Source organism: Vicugna pacos, chromosome 12, assembly GCF_048564905.1.
Source record: "Vicugna pacos chromosome 12, VicPac4, whole genome shotgun sequence".
In the NCBI taxonomy this organism is placed as follows: Eukaryota; Metazoa; Chordata; class Mammalia; order Artiodactyla; family Camelidae; genus Vicugna; species Vicugna pacos.
This window is the reverse complement of record NC_132998.1, coordinates 35,230,878-35,252,181: the sequence shown is the minus strand read 5'-3', so window position 1 is coordinate 35,252,181 and position 21,304 is coordinate 35,230,878. Positions and strand designations below refer to the sequence as shown.

Sequence of the window (21,304 nt, the reverse complement as noted above, 5' to 3'; positions counted from 1 at the left end):
GTTAGTTTGTCACCAGATATGCAAGACTAAATTTGTTTAACATGAGTTATAAAATTTTTCTTGGGGAACAAGTCTTTGCATTTTTCTGTCTGGATCATGTTTCTGTTATTTTGGCTTCATCACGTATCCTCAGAGCTCCAAAATAGATTTTAACATTTTAAAAAATATATAAACATTGTAAAAGGTAGTAAGTAGGTCTCTCTTTTATATATTTTTATTGTATTTATTAAAATGCAAGTTCCCTTGTCTCAAGCTACGATACACAGTTCTTAAATTATTTTTAATGGTTTTCTTAGTATCTTATGTAGTTATATGAAAGGCTTTCATTTTTTTAAAGCATTGGGGAAAGGAGACTAGACTAGTAGTCAAGAGATTGACACTTAATTAGCAATAATTTCTTGAATAAATCACTTAATTTCTCTAAAGCTTGCTTCCCATCCATTATAAAGGAGTTATGTCAGATCATCTTTAGTATTAAATTTTTCTTGAATTTGGTAGGCTGGTTGAGTAAATGAGAGTAGACCCCTTGAGGCTTCCATTAATTAGGAAGTACAGGAAGAGATTCTGCTCATTTCCAGTCTATTTTTAGATCAAAAACCCAGGCTCAATTTTAGTTTTCCTGGTTCTGTGCCAGGTGTACTCTGAGTTCCCAGAAGCAAATCATGCCTTAGGATTTAGGAGAAAAGGCCCAAAGCTCAGTGTACTCCACAAGGGTACACTGTTAGTGTGCTGACTTCATTGCCTCTGGATTTTTAGGGTATTGCTTATATAGTTATTGTTGTTATTCCCACTACAGGAGATCAAAATGCCATTAGTCTTATTTGAAATAATATATTTGAGGATGTCCTTTATTTTTAAATCCACATTGTAATTTATTCACCGACAGAGTCTGGCTAACTATATCTTACTGTTAGGATTTTGCTGACAGATCTATAATTGTTACTCATCTCTCTAACACCTTTATTAAAGTGGATTTTCTACTTCAGTATGTATCTTGCCATGTTCTTTTGGTTTTACATTTCCTTATAGAATCTCCCTGATTGTAGGGAATAATGAATCATTTTGAGAGAAAGATCTCCCCTTTATCTCCTAACAGAACCATAAATTCTGTCTGCACATATTTTATTATTATTATATGGGACAAAGGAAAAAAGAAAATAAGGTTGGATATCCAATATCCAGACCTCATTTTAATGTTATTTACTGCATGTTCTTCTCACACCCAACATTTTGCCAATGTGTTTAACCTGGCTCTAACTTTTTTTCTAAAGCATTTGAAAAATGATAGTTTTCCTTCCTCACCTTGCTTCTGTTCTGCATTCAGTAAGTGCCCAATATATGCCAGTTGATAAACCAGATATTGAATAAGAGTAAGGGTAGCATCAGAACTAGAGAGGGCTCAGTCAAGATTACTATCTTCTCTTTCCTTAGTTAAAACCAAGTCCCTGTTGCTCTTTACTTTTAGTCAGTTGAGCCTATAAGCTGTGTGAGTAAATTTTCTCCCTTTGCATCTCTTCATCTTTCTTTTAATGGATATGTTTTGTTTTGGATTAGATACTGTTGTACTTAAGTACATTTGTCCTATCATATAGAAAAAATGTAAAGTTAATCCTTTAAAAACTTTTTGTTGTTCATAACATTTCATGGAAGATTAATTGCATAGGATGAATTACTGTTGGGAAATATCAGAAGCCTACAGCCAGGAAAATTATGAATATATATCTTATCTGCTGCTGGTTTAAAAAAAAATAAGTAAACAAAAATATTAAGTAATATTCTCTAATGGCATTTTTAAAGCCCCACTCTCCCTATTACTACTTCTGCAGTTACAAAGTAATACTGAGTGGCACTGAAGAAATTCTATGTTCAGATTTTTTCAGAGAGTTGCTTCTGATAGGAAAGTGCTTAGTAATAATGAGGACACACCCTCCAGTTCAGTGGCCATTTTGTAGTGTAGTCCTGGAGAAACAAGTGAAAACCATCAAAACAAGAAGTATACAATCAAAAGAATATGGTCAAGAGACAGTAAAATTTTCGTTTAGGTCAATTGGAGAAAATAGAACTATGCTATCTGTGAGTAGGTTAATTAGTTGGACCAGTTTTTATGGACCCTTTTAGCTTACTAATCTTTTTATAATTCTATGATTAGATTTTTGTTTTGCTGTTATTGGGGAAGCAATAAGTATATTAGCCATGTCTTACTTTCTGTATTCTGATGCATTTAACAACCTGGGGCCTAGCTGATCCTAGAGGGATTGCCCCTCTCAGATTTCTAAGAGATAGTAAACTACTCACTTGGCTACTATCTACCTGCCTAATTATCCCAGGGTCAGGCACCAGACCCTACCAGGGGCAGCCTCTGTGCTCCAGAGCCTGCTGAAATCATCCATCTAGCCAGTCTTAAGCCTCTTTACCTTTTCTTGCCCATTCCCCTCCTCTCCCACCTGACTGACCCTGGTGCTGTCCCATGTGCCCTCCCCTGAGGCATGGCCTACTCCCTTCTCTTGGGATCTGTGATTGTAACAAACTATCTTTCCAACGGCAGTTGTCTCCTGATCTATTGGTCTCACCATACCTGTGAGTTCAGGTAAGACCTATATTTTAAAATAGTAAGACAAACTTGAGAGAGAAGTCTTAGTTGTTCCTTTCAGATCTCCTTTTCTCTTCGGCAATTTTGTGTTACAGTTAAGTGTGGGCTTTGGACTCAGACCAGCTAGGTTCACATTCTGCTGGGTGACCCTGGATGAGTTACTTATCCTCCATATAACCCAATTTTCTTTTAAAATGGGGCTAGTAATAATAATACCTCTTAAGTTTGTTGTTAGGAGTAAAGGAAGTATTATAAAATATGCTTAAATATGCCTATATAAGCAACTCAACAAATCTTAACTATTTTTACTATTACTCTTATTATTTTCCAGCTTTGGCTTTACCTTTTTCTAAAATATTTATCTCTCTTAGGGCCCTCTTCTAACACCATGTATTTTCTCTAGCTGATCTCATCTACTTCACATGTTTCCATACCTATATGCTACCTTATAGGTTTGCCACCATATCTATTTGCTAAAAACTTAAATCTGTACGTTCAGACTAGGCCACCTTCCTAATCTCCAAATATTTTAGGTCCAAGTTACTCACATTTGAATATCTCACAGGCACCTCTAACTCATTGCTTCCCTCTTCAGACTGGTTCCTTTGCCACTATTTTATATTTCAGTAAATGGTACCATCTAATTGTTCAAACCAGAAATCTAAGAGTGATCTTGGCCCCTCCATTGCCAACCACTTTCAGTCATAAATGGATACTAAATTTGGGGGCAAGGATTCACAAACTAAAGAATGTTTATTACATTTTTGAAGAAGGAGTAGAAATCAGGGTAGAAAAAGAAGGGCTTTTGTATTTTATATCTTTTTGTACTGTTGGAATTCTTAGTTAAAAAATAGCAAAGCATTAAAAAAAAAAAAGTCCCATGAAGTTGAGCAATTGAACTTAGTTTCTTTTAGTTTTACCCATAAAGTTAACTTTTTCTTGCATATCCCGAGAGAGAAGTTAATGGTAGACTACTATTGTAACTCTAGTGCCTGACATATAGTAGATGCTCAAAAAAATACTTGGTTCATGATAGATAAATAAATGATGATTGCCATTTAAACTTCTCTTTTTCTAGATTTTTCCAGGGAATGCTGTTAGCACTTAATCATTGACGTCTAGAAGACAGAGCAAATAGTTGGTGAGGAACCAGAATCAGAATTTGACCAGCAGTTCTTGCAGACTACAAATTGCTTTTCTTAAAGGGTATGCAGCTCTTCTGAGAGCAGCTTTTCTGGGAAAGAGAAGCAGGGTGCCCAGAAGGTACATCAGGATTAGTGCAAAAAGAGCATCTAGGAGTCTGCTGGCTGTTTCTCAGCCTGATGCAGGTGATTGCTTGTCAGGGCCTATAGCATTGATGGAAGTGTGCCAGTAGCCAAAGGAACCACTTCCTACCTAGCAAGATGCCATTTGTGGAAGAAGCTAAACTTATTTAGATGTCTAACTTTCCTAGTTAGTGTGTCCCAGTTAGTCAGATATATGATTTGTTTCTTATGTTGAGACCCCACTGCTGGGCTACTTATTTTTTGTGAATTTTTTCAATCTGTGATTCCTTATACCCTGAAACAGGGTCTCTCAAACCTCAGCACTGTTGACAGTTTGAATTGGATAACTCTTTGTGGGACTCATCCTATGCGTTGTAGGATATTGAATAGCATCCCTGACCTCTACCCACTAGATGCCAGTAACACTCCTCCCCTCCTTAGTTACAGCCACCAAAAATGTCTTCAGATATTGCCAAATGTCGGAGTTGGGGGGTGGGGGCAAAACTCTACTTTGAGAACTACTGCTCTATAGGAACATACTGGTTGTTTCTGGTTTTTGTTTTTGTAAGTTTAATAAACTTACTTTTTTCCCAGATTAAAAACATGTCTAAATATGGCTCTAAAAATCACATAATTGAGCATTATTTATTCCACAAACTTCATATTAGTTTTTGGAAAGTAAATATAAGTAATTGACCTTGACAGGAAATTAGCCATTTATTTGTACCTCCGCCAAGACTGGTAACTTGAAATCTTGTTGCTAGAGGGTACCTCTGACATTTGTTGTTTTTGGTGGAAGTATTGAGTGGCTTGGGCATTGTTCCAGGAAGTTTGCAAATCCAAATATTTGTCCAGTGTTATCTGAATATTTTTAATAAATTCACTAAATATCATGTAACAGGTTATACTAGTTGATGCTTATGTGATTAACTCACAAGTTCATTTAAAGATGTTACTAAGTTAACATTTGCTTTTTGTCATATTTTGTCATAGATATTAAAAGTACCACTACCATTTTACGGAAGTTTGTAAAGACTTGAGTATTCTAAAGTTTAATAAACTTACCTTTTTCCCAGAGTAAAATAATAATAAGTTAAATTTTTTCAATTTTACATTTTTCTGTTATAGTATTTGCTTAAATCTTTTATACCAGACTCTAAGAAAATCTAGCATCTGATTTCTTTTAGCCTTTTATATACATAAAAAGAGAGTAATACAATGAAATTTCCGTGTACCCATCACCCAGCTTCAGCTTGAGCAGCTGTTAACATTTTGTCAAACTGTCTCCTCTGTTCCTCTCCCACCCCTACCTTTCTTCTTGGAGTATTTCATAGCTAATCGCAGATATTACCTAATTTCACCTGTAATGCTTCAATATGCATCTCTAATAGGTAAGTACTTTCTCTTTTTTTTTTTTAAGCTAACTCCAATACAATTATCTAGTAACATTAATAATATTTCCCTGATATAATACTTAGTCTGTGTTTGGATTTCCTTGAGTATCTCAAAAATGTCTTCTTACAATTGTTCAAACCAGGATCCTAACAAAGTCCATACATCACATTTGGGTGATACGTCCCTTTAGTCTTTAGCAGTTTTCCCCACCTCCTCCACCCTTATTATATCATTTATTTGTTGAAGAAACTGGGTAATTTGATCTGTTGAACTTCCATATTCTGGATTTGGCTGGTTGTGTAGGCTAAGATAGCATTTGAGTAGGTACGAAATTCTGTATTTTAACATACTGCTTTTTTATCTTGTTTCCCAACGAACATCGTGAGTTTTGTTTTACCACCTGCACAAGTTTAAGAACCCCCGTATCATTCTTATCTCGTACTTAAGGAAGCTGAGACCAAGAGAGATTTTCCTGAAATGTAGCAGCTTACTTGGAAAATATCAGGTCACTTAGTATTTTCCTAGGTACTATTGACTGTTGAAAGCCGGGTGTACCATGGTTTTCTCAGATGTATCATAGTATGAAACTTTCAGCAAAGACCTCACCTGTTTTGATTTCTCCTCTGTGCCTAGATATTGCCTGCCACATAGAGGATGTTTAATTAGTATTTATTATTGAATGCGTTGCCTAATTCTGCCAGGTTTGGCCTATTCTTCCCTCTCTAAACTAGAACCTGGACTTGCTCTGTCCATAAGCGTTTAAAGCAGTTTAGAAGAGAGAATCTAATAATAAGAGCATTTTACCCCCAACTCCATTTCTGCACTAGTTTATCTTCCTTTTTAAATGCAAACCAGCAGTAATGATACTGGCACTTCTACAGAATGCACCATAAATCATGCAGAAAATAAACAATGCATTAAGTGACTGGTTCAGACTTTATTATCCATTAGTGTGGGATCTGATATCTAGAGTTTTTTTTTTTTTTAACAGTGCTTGTTCAGCAAAAATATTGGGATTTTTGTCTAGTTTTGCTTATTTTTCTTATAAAATTATGTTTCAGCCATCAGAATAGTCTTAGCACAACCAAAGACTTCTGGCATTTTTTCATTTAGCAAAACTCTTTCTGGTGCTATGATGTGTATTTTCTGTCAGCTAAAATTTACAGGAATAGTGAACCACAAGGATTTCCTGAGGAGAAGCTCCCACACGCTGTGTCTGGGGTTTCTCATATTTCTTTTGGCAGCAGTAATATTCTGCAGTACTACAAAATTATAGTTTGAGTCCAGTGCTAATAATTTCTCTTCAAGAAAACAACTTACCTGAAAACTTCGTGGTTCTATTTTGCTTGAACTAGGGGAAAAAGTTGTAACAGAGAAAATTACTTATCACCACCTACTCTACCTTACGCTCCATAAAAAACAATCCCTTTCTAAAACTGCTGTCAAACTATAATACTACTCATTATATGAAACATAGAAATTTCTGTTATTAATTTTTAAGCCTAACTGCTCAAAACCTCTATATATAGTGGTTAAGGCTGTTGCAATAGGGAGCCTCACCTTGCTGTTAAAAAAAAATAATTTATATTGGGTGATCAGACACTATTTGCCTCTTTCATTCTCATCTATCATTCATATACAAAGTGTGCAAAACTCACAATATGGTCTCATACTGCACTTTAAAATTAACCTTTTGAAATTATCACTTGTTGAATTTAATATGGCTATTCTTTGGTAATAGAATTCTCTGAAAAGAGTATTAAAATACTCCTCCCTTTCCAACTACATATCTGTTTAAGGCCTGATTTTCTTTATATGCTTCATACAAAACAATAATTGCAACAGATTCGATGCAGTAGCATATATAAGAATCCAGCAACCTCCTGTTAAGTCAGACATTAAAAAATTGGCAAAAATGTAAAACAATTCACTCTTTTCAATACATTTCTTTCATTGTGGAAAATTTTTTTTCACTGAAAATATGTCATTTACATTGATATTATAGTAAGTCTGTTGTTATTTTAAGTAAGTTAATATTTTAATTTTTTTACTTTAATTTCTGATATGAATATCTTTAGACATGCAAATAAACAAAAGCTCTTTGGGACTTTCAAAAATTTTTAAGACCATAAAGGGGTCTTGAGACCCAAAAAATTTGAGAACCACTGGACATGATTTGGTTTTCTAAGATCTTTCAAATAGTACACAGGTTATTTGGCAGTTTCGGAGAAAAAGTGATAATTTTATCCTCCAAACTTTTTTTTAAATAATGTAAAATAACTACTAAAAATTCCTTTGCATTCTTAAAAATTGCTCATGTTCTACAAGGTCAATCTTGGTTAGTTCATCTTGGCTAATGTTCAGTTTGTTAACCAAGGGACGGTTGTTTTTCATTTGTGTGTTATCATTGGTTAAATTTTAAATTTTCTTTTGGTTCAAGGGTGATTGAATTATAAAAGGAGAAATAAATGCTACAACTCAGAATACTAACATAAACATAATGAATAGAGCTTTAGTGTTAATATAGTCTGAGTCTGTATGTTAAAAAGTGACATGATTTGCATTACAGCCAAAAAAAAGAAAAGTGCAAACATGAAATATGATGATAACTAACTAGAATTAACATTTTACTGGACCTGTAGTACCTTCATCTGCAGTCTCCAAAGGTGGTCTAGTCTGAAATGTTGCTGAATAGTTACATAAAGTCATGAAACAAAGCACAGTGATGGCCTTGGCAAGACAGAATTTTCCAGAACTGTAAAACAGTGCTTTCTAGGCTGAAAGTAATAAATTCTGTCACTAAAGATGAGGAAGAAACCAGAACAGCTAAGGCATCATTCATAGATGCATAGCACAAATGGATATGCCTCACCTTTGACCAGAAGCTTGTGAAACTAGCCAAAAAGTAAATGAGAAGGGTTTTTTTTTGGTTTATTTGTTTAGGGTTTTTTTATGTCCAAAAATATTTAATTCACTTCAAAATGTCATACTAATTATGGTGGTTTCTGTGCACTTCTAAAGCTTTAGTCATTTAGCTCCAGTACATTACTAAAATAATATATTAATTTATGTTTGGAAAAAAGGCAGAATAAGCGACAGGTATAATTACTGTATCAAATGACACTGTTGGACATTATCAGTAGTATACAAGGTAAACAATGCTGCTATTTTGTGAAATAACAAGTGTTCCAGATTATAGTGATCCAAACTGAGTGTGTATGCTCTTAGTTGATGTGGAGAACGTATAGGGAGAACGAAGTATTCATTGTATCTCTTCTGTTTAATCACTTAAAAAAATCTGTTACAGATATTCCATTTTGTTATTTTGTGAGCTGTGACAGACTGGAAAAGGAAGGGACATTGGGATCAGTGCTCACATGGTGTCGGCTAAGTGTGCTGTAAGAAAGGGCATTACAGTTTGAATAAAAAAGAAGTTTGGCCCCATCCCCACCCTGCAAGCCTCTTCCAGAGAACAGTTAGCAGTCAAGAGTGTGCCTCATGATCTTAAACTGAGTAGAGTCAACAAACGTAAGGCAGTTGGAACAGATTTGTACTGTGCCTATTTTTATACAGCTGGTGAAAGAAGAATGGTTTTCACTTTTTTAAATGGTTGATGAATATATCAAAAGAATGGTATTTTGTGACATGTGAAAACTATAAGAAGTTCATTATTTCCATAAATAAGGTTTTATTGGAACATAACCACATTCATTGGTCTTTGTCTTGTCTGTAGCTGCTTTCACACTACAACAGCAGAGGTGATCAGTTGCGACAGAGACCATATGGCCTACAAAGCCTGAAATGTTTGCTATCTGGCCTTCTACAGAAAAAGTCTGATGACCCTTGAATTAGAGTAACTCCACTTTGATCCATCTTATTTATTATTCTTCCCCATGGGAGTTCATTTGAAGAAAGGGTTCTACTGCCTTAAAAACAAGTTTTGTTTTGTTTTGTTTTTAAAGTATGTAAACTTTTCAAAAGGTCAGCCCAAAAGAGCTAGCATTCTTGTTCTTTTGCCACTCTGGGGCCAGAGCAGGGTGGGGTTCACAGTTCAGTTTGAAAATACAGATTGAGTAACTGAACATAATATTTGAAGGTACATTATGGGTGTAAAAAATTAACCATTTGTGCCACCAGAGATTTTAAGTCTGATGATAGGATAAGAAACATGTTTTTCCTCCTTAATTTTTTAATTTTTTGCATATTTTTCTCAAAGGAGAGATTAAACATAGCTTAAAAGGAAGGCATTTGACTCATCTTCCTATTCTCTTAAATTGATAGCCAGTAAATTGCTGCCAGTTCAGCAAATCCCCACTTTAACTCGTTTTTCCAAACTCAGATATATTCCCTAAAATTATTGCCTCTCCTGTTAGCAACCAATGCATTCCTGTAATTGTTCATTTGCTTCGTGTCCTGTACTAATCCATATTATAAGCTTCTTTAGTGTCTTCCTCTCTAGACACAGGAGGGACTGTAATTTTAGGTAATACAGCATATTTCAGAGCATTGGCTTTGGAGTCAGACCTATCCTGCTTTACCTAGCTGAGTGAATGTTTCCTCATCTATGAAATGGGAATAACAATATTAATGAGGATGGTAATAATAATACTTCTAGAGTTTGTTGTGAACCTTAAATTAGATGATGCGTGTAAAATGCTTAGTTGAGCTTTTGCCACATAGCACTATATCATCTGTGTGGCCATTGTTTTGGTGTTGGTTGTTACTGTATTTCTAATGTCTGACTTAGGTCTTTTTTAAGTATTAAATATCTGCTTGAATGGAATCAAGGTTTATTTTATACATGTTACCAATTTTGTGCTTTAGAGAAGATTAAAAGGTAAAATAAAATTTGCTTTTATCCAGAAAGAGTTGTCCCATAGAGTTACATCCAATAGTGATGATAATGCTATTTCTGTTTGATAGAGTTAGGGTAATTTTGGTTTTTTGCTTGTGTGTGTGTGTGTGTGTTTTGTTTTGGTCTATTCCAAAACCTGTGCTCTTTCCACATGGCTTATATAAAGTTGAAGTATAAACTGAGTGCTTACTGTGTGCCAGGGACCGTTCCAAATGTTTTATATTGATTTAGTTCTCATAAGAACCCTATGAACTAGGTGATGTTTATTTTTCCTATTTTTAGATGAGATAGCTGAAGCATAGAAAGATTATAAATTGCCATGGGTTACCAAGATAGTAAGAAGCAGAGTTCGTATTTGAACCCATAGCCTGGCTCCAGAGTCTGTGTTCTTAACCTATCTAAACTGTCTCTTATTTGCCATATGCTTATATGTAAGTTTATTTTAGGTCACTTTATTGGTGTTTTAAGTTTGTTTACAGTACTGGCATATGATAGACAATACATATTTGTCCTTGAATTAATTAATCAATATGATAGTATGGTAAAATTATAATTGACACAGTATGATCATTGCTAATTCTTCTTGGCTTCAAGTGATAACTATTTGTCACTGTAGGTCCTCTTCTGAGTTACAGTTAGCCAGGATTGGCTATTTTGATCTATTCCAGCAAAATCTTGACAAAGAAATTGCTTAACAAGTCTATTTATATTCTTAAATTCACTTTTTCTTACTGGTACTCATCAAAAAATACTTGTTTTATTTAATTTTTTCTTTTTTTTTTTTGGTTACTGTATTGAATTGTTTGTGGATTTTTTTTTTTAATGTTAAGTGGCATTGTGACAGACAATTCAGTCCTTTAGAGAAGAAGCCTTAAAGAATTTGGGCATACTTGTCATGATTTGAATTTGGCCTCTAAAACTTTTGAAATACCGTGGATCCTTGAAACATACCAGGGTTAGGGGCACCAACACTTGCTCTGTTGAAAATCCACATATAACCTTATAGTCGGCCCTCCCTATTCTCAGTTCCCCTTGTGGGAATTCAACCTTCACCCTTTAGTGCTGTAGTACACATTTTTTTTTAAATCTGCATAAAGGTGTACCCCTGCAATTCAGATCCATGTTGTTCAGTGGTCAGCTGTACTAATGATCTTGAAATTTACTTTATTTTATATCTCTTTCAGAATTCTCCACTTTACCAGTACTTACAGGATCTGGGACACACAGACTTTGAAATATGTTCTTCTCTGTCACCAAAACCAGAGAAATGCACAGTGACGGAGGGACAACAGCCTCCTGCAAGAGCCCTGCCAAAGGTAAGAAGGCACACTCATTCTCCATGACTCAGTCTTTTGTTTCCTGATTTTTTAAACTGCATTTACCCTTATCCTTGCAAAAAACACCTTGTTAGCACCTCCATGTCTTTCCCTACACTGGTAAGACATGTTTTTATTTCATCAGTAGTACAAAACTGTTAGATAAACATGAATAATTGTTCTTTTGGGCTATCTCATGGGTAATTCGTATAATGAATTGAAATGAATGTTATTGAGGATTGAAATATATTATATATTTAAATATGTAAGTTATCTGGAGGGAACCAGAAAAATAAACTAAAAGCTTAATGAGAATCTAACTATAGGGCTCCTATATTAACTAGAATTCTTTTTCTTTAAATTTTTTTTTCTAACAGTACAAATTATAAGAAAGCCAATTAATATTTCATAGACAATTTCTAGGATCTATGATGGAGTGGGAATATGTAGCTTAGTTTCTGAAGCCCTTTATATCTGTGGTATCATATATTTCATACAGTAGATATGTCATAGTTGATGGACAGCATTTTGAGGCTGAAATACTAGAAGAAATCACCATTAATTATGTTCTGTAAAATGCATTCACTGGATTCATTTATGTTCTATTAGCTGTATTTACTAAAATAAGAAAATGTTATAGTACATTTCAGGAATTAGAAAAGGAATTCTAACTCAGTAGAAAACAATATAACCTGATTACCTCATTTCTTGAGAATTCTAGTTTAATCAATGTTTTATTATAAGACTCAATTATAACAAAATGAGACTTTCAAAGTTTTCAATTAGTCATTTATTCTGTGTGATAGAGAGGTAAGGATCTTTCCTTCTGTTCTCTTTAGGAAAAAAACTAAAATGAGAGGTGGCAAGTTGGGCCCTATTGCAACAGCAGAGTAAACACCAGAGAAATGTTTTTTGACTAACACCCACAAGATGGGAGTTAGAGGAGTGAGAGCTTGCAGGGACCAGAACTAGTTTTCCTTGTCCTCTGTACTTAAACCCTTTCTTCTTGCTCTTTTCAAATAAGAATGTTCCTGGGAAAAGTTTTGGAAGCAAAACCTAAAGATATATCTAAAAGATTATTTATAGATTAAAACTTAGATTTGAGATTACTTGGCAACAAAAGACAAAGAATGAGCCAAGTGATAATACTGGGGCAGGAGCTGGATGTTGACCTCTTTGTGTGTGTGTGTGTTTGTGTGCACAAACTTGGGTTTTGTAAGTATTTAATCCTCTTATGACAGGTGTTTTTACTTGTAGATGTTATTAATTTATAAATAAATAAAATGAGAGTTTAAAATTCATCCTCTCAGAAATTGAGGAACAATAAAAAGCTAGCAAGAGGGTGTTTTTCAAAATTACCATATGTTTGGAAAGTTTATTTAGTCTTCATAGTACACATTTCAAGTACGAGCATATTTTTCTAAAATGGAGGTTTTTAAAATTTGGGGCAGCTAAATTTTAGAAAGACTTTGTTGTTCCTTCTCAGAGATATATTAGAATTGCCCCCCAAATTCTGTTCAAGCTGTGAAGTACCAGTTATTTTTTTGGAAAGCAAATTTTCTGTATCAGTTCATGATGAAACAGTCGTTAGTATTAATCATTCTTTTTAACTTAAAAAAATGTGATTGTTAAATAATTGTTGGCTAGTCTGTATTGGTATTCTCACCATGAATAATAGTTCTCTGAATATTTTTCTGGTTTCTTTTTCTTTGATTATTCTTAAACGTTCCTTTCATCAAATTCAGTCTTCCTTGCTTGGTCTGTTTTCTCTGAGTGATCTCATCTACTTTCTTGTCCTTATTGGCTACTTTTGTCCATTCTCCACTTTCACTGAGTTCCAGATGCTTGTTAGACATTTCTATCTGCCTGCATCCAGAAAACTTGGATTCAACATGTCTAAAACAAAGCTATTTTCCTCAGAATCTCTGAGACAGAAACCAAAATATTCTTTCTCTGTTCCTAAATTACCACCCTCTCAAAATTATCTTACTCCCACATTGATTTGGTTGCTAAGTGATTTATTGACTTACCTTTTTTGTTTCTAAAATCTAATCCTTACTCATTACCATTTTTGCTACCTTAGTTCAAGCCTCTATCATTATCTAGCTGGACTATTATATATCCTCCTAATCACGCTCCTTGGCTACACTCATTCCCTGCTAGTACAGCCTCCACACTGTTGGCAGTTATTTTTCTAAAGTGCTGATTTTTATTGTTTCACTTCCTTATATAAAAACCTTTGGTGACTCCTCACAGTCTATAGGTAAAGTCTAACTTACCATTAAGACCAAAGTACCTATCTCAGTGCACCTCTTTCACTTCAGTGCTATTCCCTTCTTCCCTTGGGTCTTAGTAGCTGTCCCAAACTATGCCACCATCCCCACAGCGTGTGTTTTCATGGCTCTCTCCTTTACTCATCCTGTTCTCTTGCCTGGAGTGTTCTTCCCTCTTTTGCTCATCTGTTAGCTCCAGTGTCAGCTCCTCTTTTCCCAGTTTTCCAGACTTTACATTGGTTTGTAATTATTTGTACTGTCTCTTCTAAGTTCAACAGAAGTTATGTGTATTCATCTTTGTTCCCATGACCCTTTTTTTAGTACCTTGGATATAGTAGTCACTCAGTGAATGCAAACTCCATTTACTGGCCTGCTCAGGAAATGGGCTATTAAGGTAAATTGAAGTTTTGATTGATTCAATAATATAACTTTTATTTCAATATGACAGTTTTTCTAAAATTGATTGAAATATCTTTCTGCCTTAGTATTGTTGAATGAAATAAATATTCTTCATATTTGAGAATCTGGAGCAGTTGGTTTTGAAGTACATACCATCATCCTGTTGACATAGATAGTATATAGTGTACCTAAGATAAATGGGCTGCATCACAGTGACTTTGACTGCACTTTAAAAATCAGGTTTCCAGGTCTCACCCAAACTTACTGAATATGAATTTAGTTTAGGGGCCCAGAAATATGTTTCTAACTAAAATCTCTAGGTGATTCTGATGTGCAAGTAAATTTGGGATCTAATAAGGAGGCTGAGACACACTGGCAAAGCATATGACCGAGATGATTTTTTCCTTCCTTTTTCTGGTAAAAATTGCGATTAATTAGAAGTAAATTATTTGAAGTTTTTCTGCTGTTTAGATGTGGTTTAATAATCCTATACTATGTCATTCATCTCCTTCAGCAAGGCATCCTGTTAAAAGTGGCTGAGACCATCAAAAGTTGGATTTTGTCTCAGTGCAATAAGAATGATGACTTACTTCACAAATTGGTAAGTGTTCATTTAACTGTTTTTCACTTTTCAGGGCTGTTTTGCTACTGATTTGGGCGGTGATTGCGTTTGATTAGAAATTCTGGGCTGATCTCCAAAAGGAAACTGTCAGCTTTATGAAGTGTTAAATAAAGTTTGTTTGTATCACCTTAAAAAGAAAAAAAAAGGAAAGGGAAGGAAATTCTTCAATAATTGGGGATCTCTGAAATTGAACTCATTAGTATTGTCTCATAGGTCTTCTTAGAGGTTATTAGCCATTTAGAATAGGGTATTCTGGTACTTATTAAAACCCTGTTTGTTAGATTACTCATTTCCTGCTGCCAGCTTCCTCCATTGACAGATACTCCTCTCAGAGAGGAAGGGAATAGATCTACTAGTGGGATCTTCTCCCTTTTCATTAGGAACTTGACTGTCTCTGTCACACAGCCTATGATTACAAAGTTTCGGCAAAATCAAAAGTGGTTCCTCTGTAATTTATTTATCGTTAAACTACTATTCTCTGACAACTTCATATATAAAATTTAGTCTCCTTGGACTGGTAAATCACAGACTTTTCTAAAGGCTTGCTTGATTTCTGAGCTCTGAGAGGAAGTACTTGAACCTTTTTACATCTTAACAATACAAAATGTAGGTAGTATAGCTAAAAGATTAAAGTTATGAAATTTTCATGGCTCTCACAAGTAAGCAGGTTTCAGGATCTTCTGCTGGCCTATGACCTTAAGATGATAATTATCATTCTTGTAAATTATCATTTGTAAAGAAATGTTTACAAAGTGCTTTCACATTTTGATTTGGTAATCTAAACATTATTTGAGGTTTAGTGTATTTACCAGTGGGAAAGCCTAAGGTTCTGGCAGTTCAGTTTGGTTAAGAATACTCATTAAGTGAATTGTTCAAGAATGTTCAGCCAGAAGGTGATAGAGTCAGAATCTGAACTCAGCACTCCCAGTTTCAAAGCCCAGACTCTTTCCATTATAACCCACTATGTCTCTAGCTTGAGTAGTATTATGTTTTGACTAAAATTACTTTTTTAGCAATCTGTATGGGTAAATTCTCTGTTCAGGGTTTCATCTTGGTAGGTGTGTTGAGAAGGTCAGTAAAGTCTCTTGTCATCTACATAGAATATCATCTCTATCCAGGTGGAGCCATCCCCATTCTTCAGTGATACTAGGACTGTGGTAAGGTATATGGATCCATATACATTTTTCTGTGGTTTAATCATAGTCTGCATAGTCCTGATCTTTTCATTCTTGGTTGTTTGTCACTGGCCACTTGTTTCATGTCATGTTTCACTGTAAAGTGCCAGCTTCTATATGCATCCCACTTTGTACCTATATTATGAAGAATTATAAAAAATACATATCTAAGAAATAGTTTACTAGTAATGGAACAAGGAATTACCCAGTTTGCTTCTGACATGAGATTTGTTTTCTTTCCCCTTGATTATGAAATATTTAAAATTTTGTTAGCTATACAGATCCTCTTTCCTTTTATAAAGATACTGACAATTGCTCCATGATAACTGAACATTTTATGATTGTTCGTTTTGATTATGGTAGTACTTCTCTTCTTAAAGATTAAAAAAAAATTCCTTTATCCAACTGTGATATTAGTAGTATTGGCACTTTTTAAGCACTTTTTAGCCTCTAAAGTTCTTTCACACATGTTATCTCATTTGATCCTCAACAGCTTTATGAAATAGAACTATATATTAAAAAATACATAAGATCGTTGAAGTATATTGACATATGAATAAGTTCTCTTCTCCATCCCTGGGGGCTGGAAATAAATAATAATCTCTTTATTCTTTAACTGTACTTCTCCTATTCTTTTTGTGTTCCATCCAGGCAGAAATCTTCCGAAGTTATCTTCTCATGCCATATCTCTGTTTAGATCCTAAAAAGATCCCCGCTATCCATCAAATCAAGTTCAGTTCATCACTTTGACATGAAAGTCTGTATAATTTGGCTCTAATCTACCTTTCCAGCTTTAAACACCAATATATTCATCAGACCAACACAGCCTTCCTTTTCCTTTATTTCTTACCTATTTTCTGTGTCTATATTTGTGCTATATACTGTGGAATTCTTTCCACTTTTCTATTATTGGAATCTTTTCAATAAGCAATACTAGCCCTTCCTCAAGACCGTTATCAGAAACGTCAGCCTATTGGATCTCTTTTTTCCTACAATAACTTTGTAATAATTATCTATGCTATGTTCTATAAGTTTTTACTTTATGTGTGCTTTACTCTGTTGTATTTTCAATTATTTTGTCTGTACTAACAGCTAACACTTACATAGTGCTTACTGTGCACCAGATATTCTTAGTATTTTACAAATACTGACTTATTTAATCCTTGCAACAACCCTGTGAAGTGGGTACTATTACTGTCTTCATTTTGCAGATGAAGAAACTGGGACAGAAAGGTTATTAACTTGCTTAAGTTTTGGAACCAAGATGTAAACCTAGGTACTAAGTCTTGACACAAACTTGTTGAGGGTGAGCCAAAGTTTACATAGTAAACCTTCCCTCAGCACCGAGCACCCATGCTATTAATACTACCTCAAATCATACTGGTTTTGGGGAGGCATTATCCCAGTTTTACAACAGGTCTGATGCCAAAGAATGGTGTTGAAGAAAGTACCTGTTGAAGCAGCATGTCCATAAGAGAGTCTCTGAAGAGGGGAGAGCTCCCATTCTATATTAATAGTTCCCCCCTCTCTATCAGCCTTAACCTTCATTTAGTTAAGCTTCTTTAAACTTACCCATATAAAAGATCTGGTTTCAAGATTTTGTAGCAAAAGTTTGATTTTAAATACTTGTATTTGAATATGGCTGTGTCTGACTGGGGAATCCAAACCAAATTATAAGGCCAATATGTGAAGATTCATTTTAAAGATTACTTGGAAAGCTACCATACTCCACCTCCTGCCCTCCTGGCCCCCCACTGCCCACCTGCTGTTGATACCCTCAGTCCACTTCCCCCCTCCCCACCCCCAACAGTAGTATCAAGTGAGTTGTGCTGTTCTCTCTTAATGAAAGTGGGGTGGAACGTCAAAAAATTAAGTAGTTCCTAATATTAGAATTGTAAGAGAGACGAGGCAGTAGTTCCAATATGGAGCATGAAAGTGCTGCAGAGGTATGTAGGGTATGTCAGTAAATGGTAAGAAAAAAAAAAAAACCCCAGGCTAAAAGTAAGATCAACATTCCATTGAGAAGCTTTTTCTTCCTTCCTTCCTTCCTTCCTTCCTTCCTTCCTTCCTTCCTTCCTTCCTTCCCTCCTTTTCTTTTCTTTTTCTTTTCTTTTCTTTTCTTTTTTCTTTTCTTTTCTTTTCTTTTCTTTTCTTTTCTTTTTCTTTCTTTCTTTCTTTCTTTCTTTCTTTCTTTCTTTCTTTCTTTCTTTCTCTCTTTCTCTCTTTCTCTCCTTCTCTCCTTCTCTCCTTCTCTTTCTCTCTCTCTTTCTCTTTCTCTCTTTCTTTCTCTCTCTCTCTCTCCCTCCCCTCCCCTCTCCTCTTCTTTCCTTTCTTCCTTCCTCCCTTCCTTCCTCCCTTCCTTTTCTTTCTTTCTTCTTTAGAAATATATCCAAATAGACCTAATATTAAAAATATTCTTCTTCTTTAAAAGTGATGTATAACCCATGATCAAGGGGCTATGTACTCAGTTTGACATAAGGATCTCTGCATTCCTGCTTAAGCCTTCCTTATGATCAACTAGGGCTGGAGTCTGGTGTGGGAATAATAAAGAGCAAACCTGCTGCTTTCAAACCCTAGACCTAACTGGTTTTACTTTAATTGCTAAAGGCCTTGTCCGTTAAAAGTTCTCTTTATTTTTATCATGCAATAGGATCACTCTATTCCAAAATTTAACACAACATAAAATGTTAAGTTTTCTGATAGAGGAGACTATATTCTTCAGCTATCAAAGACTCTGGTTTGAAATCAGAATTCTAGAAAGTTACTTAATCTCTTTGAGCTTCAGTTTTCTCTATAGAATGGAGAGGAGGGTGATAATGTGCATCACATTATCTGTGATACTGTGAGAATTAACTTATCTGCCCTAATGTTGCTACCTCATCTCTCACCTCTCTACCATGTACACTCTGCACAAAACTAATATTGGTGGCTTGTAGGTCCCCAGACTAGAAGAGGCTTGCTTTTATTCTGTCTTATCCCATTCTTCCAGGTTTTTCATCTGGTCAGTTCTTGTTTATCCTTTAAGACTTAGCTTAGGTATCACCTCTTACTTTCTCTGACTTTGTTGCAAGTTTTGGTCCTTCTGTGCCATTTTCATAATAACCTACTTATACCTCATCGCACTTCTTTGCACTTGATATTGTAACTGCTTACTTTTTGGTCCTCTCCATTAAACTATGAACACTTTAAGAGTAAAGACTTGTATGTCTTATTCATTTTGTGTGTGTGTTCTTGGTGTTGAGCATGTTGCCTTGTATGTATAAGGTATTCCTTGATAGATGGATAAAAGGAAAAGAGGGAGAAATAAATGAGCTGATATATGTGAAAGCATTTTGTAAACTATAAAGTGCTATGCACACATTAGTGTCATTTTGTATTATGTTCCTTAATGATATATTTTAATATCCGAATGTCCATTTTTAGAAAGCCTTGATCTTGCTGATGTAATTCTTAGATATTGACTATATCATTACAGTATCCAGGGACAGCATCTTCTGTTACAGAATTATATTTTCCATATTGTTTTCCAACAATTTAATTAATTAAGCTTAACTCAACAGGTTTATTAATCTGTAATTACTTCATATCTCTTTAAAAAACATATATTTCACTTCCAGTGGCTCAGTAATGTCTGCCTCAGTCTTTATTGTTTCACATTTACAGTGAAAATAAAACCCCATACGTCATACTGAAAATAGATTATTGCTTCCTCTTGTTGGAGTCTATAATGAAAATAAACACCTCTAATTTTATTAGCATGGTAGGAGCTTAGTATTTAATACAAAATTATGCTGTGTATTAATACTTCTCTTCCTGTCTTTTAATGGCAAGGATACTGGATTCCGACTCGACTCACTACATACCATCCTGCAACAGGAAGTCCTGTTACAAGAGGATGTGGAGCTGATTGAGCTGCTTGATCCCGGTATCCTGTGTGCAGGGCAGCCTCAACAACAGGAAAATGGACACCTTCCAACACTTTGCTCCCTGGCAACCCCTAATATTTGGTACTGTCCAGAAAATGTCTATCCTTTGCTTACATATAGAGTATTAGCAGAGGAAATCTATCATCATGCTCTCTATTGTAAAGGCATTATAAACATTTAGCATTGTAATTAATGTAATGATATGTCAGAGGCTACAAAAAAAAAGGTAACTTTCTAAAGTAAATACTATTAAAAGTGAAACTAGAAAAAAAAATCCAATTTGATTATTATATACTTTCAACTCAGTATAATTAGGTCTGTGTTTAACAACCTAACAAGTAGGTGTAACATTTGCCAAAAAGATTCTCTCTTGCCCACATACCTTACATACATTTGTGCATGAAGTCCTAGCCAGTTCTTTATGTTTCTTTACAATTAACAGATTATATCATAATCACATTGTGGAGATACCAAGGACAGGATAGGACATGGAGGTAAATAGTTGATTCTTGCTTTGTTGGCTGAGAAGAGCTCATAGGGAACTTAGGCAATTCAGACTATCATAAAACTTGTCAACCACTTGCAGTATTTGGGGCTAATACAGAAGTCTCAGACCATAATCTTAAAAAAAAAAAAGTATATATATATATACACACATACACACACACACAAAACTGTTAATATCCTTTCCCTATTAAAGTAGGAATTTATTAAATGAACTAAATTATTTCTTGAACTGTTCAAGTTATACAGCAGTAACATTCATTGGCCTCAGTGTTCTGAATTTATCTGTCTTTCCTGTCACATTGACATGCTTCATATTGTAGCAAGTAGCAAAATAATCATGTTTTCTAAATATATAGTCACTCAGATATCATGATGAAGTAAAGCATCGTATCCATTAAAAATAAAAGAACTTTAAGGAGCTGCTAGAAGAAACCATTGGTTTTAAGAGTTTTACAACTTTACTTTCAAGTTTCCTTTAGCCATAAATGTGATTAAGCAACTATGAGGCCTATAAATACTTTTAGACTTTGCCATAAATACAGAAAAGTATATGAAGAGATTTTGCTTTATGATATTAGCAATATCATCTAACAGTAAAGGATTTCAAGGGAAATTAGGGCAGACAAATACTTATCAAGAAGCATTCCTACATGTGATTTTCTTTATAGTTTGACCATAACTGTCTTCAGGTATCATTGATGTTGTTTTTCAGATATCCTCAGATACAGCTCCCCTATATTTACCTCTTTTATATATATACACACACACATACATATACATACATACATTTTCATCAAAGCCTTCATTGCTTGAAAGTTATATTTTAGTCTATAGATTTGTAATTGACCTAAATTTTAAAAATTTCATACATATTTTTATTTCAGTTAAACAGTATAAAAGAACAAAGCTTGTTTATATTATAGTCTGCAGTAAGTATGGATACTCAATTAGATTATTTTATTCAAAATAATTACTCATTAA

General features: G+C 34.5%; 1 protein-coding gene across 8 annotated transcripts in view; it reads left to right on the top strand.

Moving 5' to 3' along the window:
- The window catches only part of VEZT (vezatin, adherens junctions transmembrane protein), a 54,802-nt gene that overhangs the window by 8,241 nt on the left and 25,257 nt on the right, over positions 1 to 21,304 (top strand). For 4 of the 8 annotated variants that reach the window (XM_072973234.1, XM_072973230.1, XM_072973229.1 and 1 more), the window contains exons 2-5: positions 11,290 to 11,421; positions 14,016 to 14,088; positions 14,608 to 14,694; positions 19,722 to 19,897. In XM_072973234.1, the coding sequence (XP_072829335.1) occupies positions 14,044 to 14,088; positions 14,608 to 14,694; positions 19,722 to 19,897 (308 nt within the window). In that variant the 5' untranslated portion in view covers positions 11,290 to 11,421; positions 14,016 to 14,043. The remainder of the gene's footprint in view (positions 1 to 11,289; positions 11,422 to 14,015; positions 14,089 to 14,607; positions 14,695 to 19,721; positions 19,898 to 21,304) is intronic. The other 4 variants (XM_006197910.4, XM_072973232.1, XM_072973228.1 and 1 more) reach the window with 1 other exon arrangement.